The 8,384-nt window shown below is 40.0% G+C and overlaps 1 protein-coding gene across 1 annotated transcript in view; it reads left to right on the top strand.

The window, feature by feature from the left end:
- Positions 1–1,828: 1,828 nt before the first annotated feature.
- SNX25 (sorting nexin 25) overlaps positions 1,829–8,384 on the top strand; it is a gene marked incomplete at its 5' end in the record, with an annotated part of 35,094 nt that continues 28,538 nt past the window's right edge. The window contains 1 exon segment of the mRNA XM_008935289.1: positions 1,829–2,019. Coding sequence (XP_008933537.1) covers positions 1,829–2,019 — 191 coding nt within the window.

Genomic DNA, 8,384 nt, shown 5'->3' with positions numbered 1-8,384 from the left:
CTTGTTTTCACTAAGAAGGGTACTTTTGTTTTAAGAAGGCTGAATCATCATTGCATAGCACTCTTCGTGGATTTTCAAAGTGTGGCGTTTCAAGTATGCATTTTAAGCCCAAAGAACTGAAACTGTTGAGAGAATTGAGAACTTTCAGAATTCGTCTTAGAGTCAAGTGCAGGAAGGGGAATGTTAGCTTTTAATCTTCACTTTAAACTACTGTCTCTGTATTTATGTTAGCTGTAAATGTTTTAAATTGAGAGGAAGAGCAATTTTGTCCTTAAGGTATTTTCCTGCCTTTTGTTTTTCTCCTTTCTTTTCCTCTCATTAATACTCGTAACTCTGGTCAGGGAACTGAAACACTAAATTAAATGCTCTGTTGACTCCCCTGTGGAGATAATATGCCAGGAAAACAGATGGCTTTTTTTTTTTTTTTTCCCCCTTGGTAAACTCATTTTACCATTTGCTTCAGCGAGTATTATCTCTGTAGTTCACTGTTTTATGGAAACTCAGATGCAAATGATATCCGTGAAAATACTAACCGTCTTTGAATCAAGAAGGTTCCACACCGACATATGTAAATACCTTGGGTTGTCCTTCAGTTATACAAGTGACAGAACTTAGATCTTGTAGTTACATGTGGCTTCGTGGGGTAGATAAATGGATGAAAACGGTCCGAAAAGGAGAAGGCACCTTAGTGTATTAGAAGTGTGTTTAAAATACCTATTTTTAAGTCATTCCTAAGAGGTTTTGGTTTTCTGTGTATACATTCACAAACCTATCTGGCATGTTGTTTCTTTCCAGCAACTGTTTTGAAAATGGAATGCTGTTTTCACCTACATCATTTTACTAGCATTTGGTATTTCAAAAACATAGTAGAATAGATCTCAATTATTTATCCCTGAACAATCAATTAATTCAGAGTCAGGTACTTGGCTACTGAGCTCTAGTTGTAGCCTGCAAAAGCAGGAGTGTTACTGTTGAACAAGAGGAAAATTAAAAACAGTGTAAAAATGTGAATCAGTTGCATCCTGCAGATGTAATACGGGAATGATTTCAGTGCAATAGGATTTTTTTAATCTGCTTTATCTGCTGCTTTTTTTAGGCACTGGTAATTAGCTGAAGAGGCTGGAATTTAGAATACACAAACATTACATCATTTATTGCCAAGTCTTATTCAACTGACTGTCATCTTCATGTTACTTCACTACTTAACAGTACAGTCTTGGTGTGTCATTATAGGATTTGTTTTTTCTTTGTCATCTGACCATTTTTTAATGAGGTTTGGTTGGTGTTGTTGTCTGGAGATACTGCTTGATGTGTTGCTCAAGAAATATGGATTCACAAATGAGATGTGTGGAAATGTGCTGTGCAGGGCTGGGGGAGATTGAGTCCACTCCCTCATGACTCTAGGTACTCAATGTTATGTTCAGGAAGGTGTGTAAGTCATCAGCTCCCATTGTGCACTGTGGCTGTAGGTAACTTCCTAATGCCATCTGATAAACGTACATCCTGTAGTACAAATCTGGGGCCTGTGTCCTGCAACAGGTTATGGAAAGAGAGCTGGAGGGCTCAGATTTCACTGGACAGTTAAATAAGTTTGGTTTGTTTTTTGTTGGTTTTTTTTTTTTTTTTTTTCTGAACTGTTCTATATACATTCTTGAGCTATGATTGGGGGATGTCTCAAAATCGTGTTTCAAATACAACCTTTCCAGTATCTTTGTTCATGTGCACAGCTGATACCTGAATGGCAAAAGCTTTGATGAGGCAGGTCACAGAGACAGCGGTGCAGTGATGTTTTCATGTTGTAAGACTCTCTGATTTGCTTTATTCTTAGACTCAAAAGGAAGAGAAACTGCGGCAATGAAAGCTGACTTACTGAGGGCTCGAAATGTGAAGAGGTATATTAATCAGCTGACGGTGGCAAAGAAGCAATGTGAGAAGAGAATAAGGCTCCTGGGAGGACCTGCTTATGATCAGCAAGAAGATGGCATTTCTGATGAAGGCGATGGCCCTCAGAGTCAAAAGGTACTAATTGAACAGCACATACATTGTCTGAAGGTCATTCTAAACGTGTTAGCACTGGATCGTGTTAGCCTCACTATCATTAATCTCTCCCTTCCCTCAGGAGTCAAGTACAAACTAATTGCCATATTGTTTATTTACCTTGGGAAAAGATTACTGAAGTACCTGAAAAGACATACTGGTCACTCAGCTTGGAGTATTGCTAAGTGTGAAACTTCATAAAGGATCGAGTGGATCCTAAGCATGTGTGATTTCTCAGACATAATGCATGTAGGGAGTTCAAGAGGACAAAGTAGTGGTCTTTCTGAAAGTAGCAACTTGCTCTCACAGAAAAGGTTGCCAACACATGTGCAGTGTTTCCTAGACCTTTGTTATATTTACTGTGGGTTTTGCAAATACAAAGTTATTCTAAAGCAAACATTTACTTGTGGAAGGCTATTGACAAAACTGAGGACAGTCATTGCAGAAGAACTCTGGTAAAGCTGTTGATTGAATGCCAGTTTTCAACATCACTATGGTCTGGGTTTGAAAAAACTATTGTGTTATTAGCCAGCATCTACAAAAATAAAATAATGGTTGCTTATCCTTGCTAAACCTTAATAAGTTTAGTGACATCTTTGAGTAATCTACTCTGTCACCTTTGGGCAAAGCACAATAATTAATGCGTTCAAATTAGAAACAAGTCTTTTATCTTTTTCATGTAGGTAGAAGAGAAGTTATCTCTTTGTGCATGGATCTTTAATTTTCATTATTTTCTTATAATAATGGTAGCTTAGTGGCACATGAAAAAAAAAAAAGTTGCATGAGGCAGAAATAGTTTTTACTACTTGTGCTTTATCTTTCTTGAGTAAGGTCTGAAAGAGAACAGTTCCCTACCAGCCACTTGTCCTTAAAGTGTGATTTCCGATGGTGTGTTATAGATTGTGCCAAGGCAGTCCTGATCTGTTTCCTGAAGTTGGGTGTAGCAAGATGTGCCAAGGAGAAAAGGAAAGAGGGAAGCATGTGGCAGCACTGCGTGAGCCACCGATGCCACTTTTGGTGCCTGCTGAGTTGTTGCGTAATTTCTGGGGTGGATACATGGTGACATAAGATTATTCAGGAATGGGGTCAGATGGTGAACCTGCACTGGGTAGGGGCAGGGATTGGTCAGAAATACAGTAAAATATAGTATTATTGTAATTAAAATCAAAGAAATTCTTGTTGTTAATGTTGCATGTTTTATAACCTGATGGATTTTTGGTGAGAGCTGCTGACCCAGCTTTATACCTTGCAAACACACCCTTTAAGCAGTTCCGTGTAGAGTTAATGGTATTGTTAACAGGAATAAAGCCTCCTTGCACAGGCATTTGTTGTTGTGATGTTGCAAACAATGGGATCTGGGGCAGCTCCACTTCTCTCTTCAATGCTGTTTCCTCCCATCCTCTTCCTGTACTGTACTAGCTGCAGTCTGGGTTCTTATTTCAAGGCAGCCAGTGCTATTTTGGATACCAGCCCCTCCTACGTGGGCAATATTGACTGAACACTCTGCCCTGTTTCTCAGTGAAAGAGAAAGGCGTTGTTTGGGATTTAGTAGATAAGGTAATGTTGGTTTGTCACTGCTGGTGGGCTGTAATTTTTCTTTAGAGTCAACTGTGCCAGCTTTTCTATTAAGCTAGCACTTAACCTGCAGAATAAATAGCTTGTGTGGAAGAAACTGGAAGTTTGCCTGCCTTCCTTTCTTCAACTTGCATGAAGTAGGTCAGAAATGGACGTTTACTTACAGTGTTTTGAGTTACTATTTCATGTAAGCATAGCACAGAAGCTTTAATATATTATTAACTGGGGATTTTTTTGGTACTAGTTGAACAAAGAACAAATTGACTAGTGACCTAAACTTGTATTTTGGTTTCACTTCTGCATCCTACAGGGAACTCTCACTTTTCTGCAATAGTAGGGGACTAATAGCATTGCTGGTAAAAGTCTTTAATGCATGTTCTGATCATGTAGCTTAGATGGGGAGATGGATTATTTGGAGCTCTCAGTGTTTTTCTCTTGCACATCTGGGAAATAAAAATTGTGCTTTGATGTACTTCCCCCCCACCCCAGGAGAAGCTAATTATAAAACTGTTAGTTTTGGTTTTGATAAATACATAAAGGTCAAGGGACTGTATAGACTACATGTTTCACTTGCCTCATTATCCTGAATCCAGGTTCTCTAGGGAAATCCTGAATGTGTAAATTATAATCAAATGTTTATAAGCAAACAAACCACAGCTACTCTATCAATCTGAATTCTGTCATTAGCTCTGATACTGATTAATACTCTGCCATGGGTGTTAGATTTGCTTCCAGAGAAAATGCAGTTTGAATTAGTGCAATATATAAAGCATCTCTTCTTGTCTACTTAGGGTCAGTGCAGTTTTAGTTCTTTTTCATAGAAACTATACCTGCCTAGTACTGCGGTAATTAATTGAGTTCCTGTTGTCTGTGTCTATCCAGCAAATGATTTGTTTGATCTGCTGTGTTCAGCACAATTGCCACATCACCACATCTGTGAGATTGGAGAAATGCTGTCACAGCATCTCCTTAGCACAGCTGGTTTTGAACCATGGGTGGCAGGAGATGCTCTGGAGATCAGATCCTTGACTAGCTGTGAAATAGCAGGGAAACCACCTGAGTGTATTTTGAGCCACAGGCAACTCATGTTCATAATCCTATAATGAAGACTAAATTGAAACTCCTGCAGAAGATCTTGCTTCAACCACATCTGTGGCCAGATGGTGATTTAACTGGTGACTGATCGGATTTTCACTGTGATTTCTGAGCTTCACGTTACGAGATCAGGTTATGTCAGGGTGCCTCCTGTACAGAACTTGGGGATGTAAAGGAAGTGAGTTTCAGTTGTTGTTCCTCTGTTGCCTGAAGATGGGGTGTCTTGTGACAGAAGTATGTTCATGACCACGTGAGTCCCAAGGCTGGGATTTTTCCATTAATGTATATGCAGTAAAATAACCAGGTCCCTCATGTACAGATACTTCCTGATAGGTAACTAATCAATTGGTTCAGCTACTGCTGTGTATGACAGATAGCCTTCTAATGACTTGCCTCTTTTTGAAAAACACACAAACAAAGCAGCTTTAATTTTAGTTGGTGTACAGACACAGCATTACTTAATGGTTTTTAAAATGCAGCTTTGAAAAAGGCACTGTTATGGTTACAGGAAAATAACCAGGTCCCTCATGTACAGATACTTCCTGATAGGTAACTAATCAATTGGTTCAGCTACTGCTGTGTATGACAGATAGCCTTCTAATGACTTGCCTCTTTTTGAAAAACACACAAACAAAGCAGCTTTAATTTTAGTTGGTGTACAGACACAGCATTACTTAATGGTTTTTAAAGTGCAGCTTTGAAAAAGGCACGTTTCCAGTTTTTTTTTTTTTTTTTTCATTCCTCTTATTCCTGTCTTCTACAAAAAAGAAGAAAATCCAAACAAATGAAAACAGGAGTCCTGCAGTCTGTGTGCCATCTTTCCAGCAGAAAAGCTCCATTACTGGCCCAAATTCTGTTCACCCCACTGTTGATCTGCAGTGCTGTTACCAGCTTTATTGTGGTTACCTGTTGTAGGCCAGTGTGGTTGTAGCAAATGGAAGCCTGGTGTGGTGCAAAGAAAGGTAGTACGGTGCACCTGTGCTGTGTCTGGTGCTGACACAGGCTCTTCCAAATGGTGTGCTCGGTTTATGTTCCTCTCCAGAGGGAGGCTGTGATTATCTTTAGGGACTTGCCAAGTCTCTGCTTTGTAGGGTGAGGAACAGGGCTGCTCTGTGTGCGTGTGCCAGGGATGCTGGTTAAAGCACTTGGGGGGGGGAGGTGGGGAAAAACACAAATAAACAAACACCAAACTAATCCCTCCCCAGTCTGTGGCAGAGCCTTTGACCAGCTGCAGTGTATTAGTTATTTTCCTGTTGGAGTAAGAAACTGATGTAGCAGTGGCAGAGCTGCTGTTTTTTTCTGAACCAGGAAGCTTTTCTTGAGTTAGGAGGACTTGAAGGGTTGTTGTTGAGGCTGATAATTATAAGATTGTCTGCTAACTGTATATTAGATTAGAGGGTGTACACATGCCCTAATGCATGTGTGTATGTGCCAGCATAGCTTAGAGCTGTGTACTCTAATCCATGGTGATACTGAGTCATAAAATGATTTTTTGCTGAGGATTACAAAATACTGCAGAATCTCATTCTTTCTTTAGGTTGCAGAATAAAGGGTCCTCCACAGAATACTTCTGGACTGCAGGCATCTTATGGTAACTTACCACTCAAACCTAAAAACCTTTTGCCCATCATTGTTGTCATTGGAGTCTTAATAAACTACATTACAGTTACAAATACTGTACTATAAAATTCAATAATTCCAGGGTAGTCAAGCCTTAAACATAAACCTAAAAAAAGTTTGAGGTCTCATTTCTGCAAGAGAAGCTTAAATAAGCTTTTCTGTCCACCGATTTATTTTGTTGAAGTACTTCAGTTTGCAAGGTAACTCTTAGGAGGTTTGTGTAACAGCATTGTTAAGCATCACCACCTTAATTACCATGGGGCACCTGTGCAAGGGGACCTGTGTGAGGTAAGAGGGATGGTTGCAATTGCCTTGCTCCCTGCAGCAGCACATACCAACAATTATTTTTTGGAGGGCATGTTAGTCACCCTTGTTATAGAAGGATCCTGGAAAACCCTCCTGCTGAGTCCTGAGGTTCCCACTGGACCCCCTTGCTTTCTAAAGTCCTTCTCAAAGAGAGGAGTCCAGGTGCAGATGGATCCAATATTAGCCCTTGACTATAAAGAAGAGTTTGGATCCTTGGTTCTGTCACCGAGTTCCTTTGTTTCAGCTCAAGCAGGGTGCCTCCAGAGAGGGACCTTGAACAAAAAAAATCCCTAGGCAGTTATACCTGTACAGTCTGTTCCCCTCCCCTCACATGAATGTTCGATCCATATTGGGGCCCGGGGTTGTCTTGGTCTTCACTGGATCCTTTTCTGTCTCCAGTCTGGTTATTCTTTTTCTTACCTTGAGGATGCAGCTTCAGGTGGGGCTACCTTATTTTTCACAAGACATAGGTCTGAAGAGGTCTCTAAGTTTAAGTTCAGCACAAGTTCACTGCTTGTGGATGAAGGCTTCAGTAAATCCAGCTACTCATGTCAGCCAAAGTACAACAAGTTTTGATCCAACCTAATTTTAAGTGATTACAGAATTAATTCTAATATTCTACAAGTAAATTATTTCAATCCCCAACAACCCTCCTTGCTGGCAGTCTGGGTGGAGTTACCTTGGGTGATAAAGGCATAGAGACCAAGGTGACCTCTCACTCGAGAAGTGATGGTGCATGCTCCACATTGTGATTTATTGCCTCTGCTATCATTTGTGGAGCTGACAGTCCCAGAGATGGTGATGATCTCTGTTCAGGAGGCAGGAAGACCCTCTTCCACTTGTGTTTTAAATCATTTGCCTTGACAAAATGATAGAATAGAGAATATGATCATGCACAACAATGAGGCTTAGCCACAGACTGGCCTTTGAATTGTCATCTGCATTCTTCTCTTTGACAGTCTAATCACCATTTCTGTAATAAGCCTTGCTTCAGCAAGCCTCTCTCTTCTCTGCTCCTTGAGGAGGATTACAGAATGAGCTATGAAAGGCAGAAGCTCTTATGTTTGTATACCTGGATAGCTTTAAACCAGGAGGAGACCACGTGCAGATGATATTGTTATGGTAAAGAATGAAGAAAGGAATGGCACATGACTGTCACTGAGGACTGTTGAAGATGAAAATGAGCATTTCAGCTGAGAGAAGCACAATTTACTTGAACACTGCCCAAAATTTAGGGAAACCATTTCAGACAAAACACGATTGACTACAGTTTTTAAAGAACCTTCTTTACTTTAGTTCATTAAGGAAATGACTTGTGCTAGTGATCGTCTACATGCATATGTGTATGGTTTCCTCTTATACAGCTTTAGTCCAGCAAACCACTTTTTCCTAAATATAACTAGTTGGTCCTCTCACAGGTATTAGGTTTAGGAAGATGGGCGGTCTCCCCAGAGAAAAAGTATGATACGCTTGATCTGAACTGTATTATTATTATGTATCAGAAAATCCATATTAGAGAAATAATTGGTTGGAGTTCATGTCTTGCTCTGTACTAAATTATTTTTGCTATAAAATGCAAAGTCATAGGAAGCTAAGATTCATTTACCTCTTAAGGAACTGCTTTACTTTTCAAAGAAAAAGGTCTGGGTTGGTTGGTGTCCAGGAGATACAAAGCAAGAGACCAAGACCACTCTGGTGTGTTTGGGTTCCTGACGATATAAGCAATGGCACCAGATGAGCTACATGAAAAC

Source organism: Merops nubicus, unplaced genomic scaffold (genome assembly GCF_000691845.1).
Source record: "Merops nubicus isolate BGI_N331 unplaced genomic scaffold, ASM69184v1 scaffold11472, whole genome shotgun sequence".
In the NCBI taxonomy this organism is placed as follows: Eukaryota; Metazoa; Chordata; class Aves; order Coraciiformes; family Meropidae; genus Merops; species Merops nubicus.
This window is presented reverse-complemented; position numbering and strand designations above follow the sequence as displayed.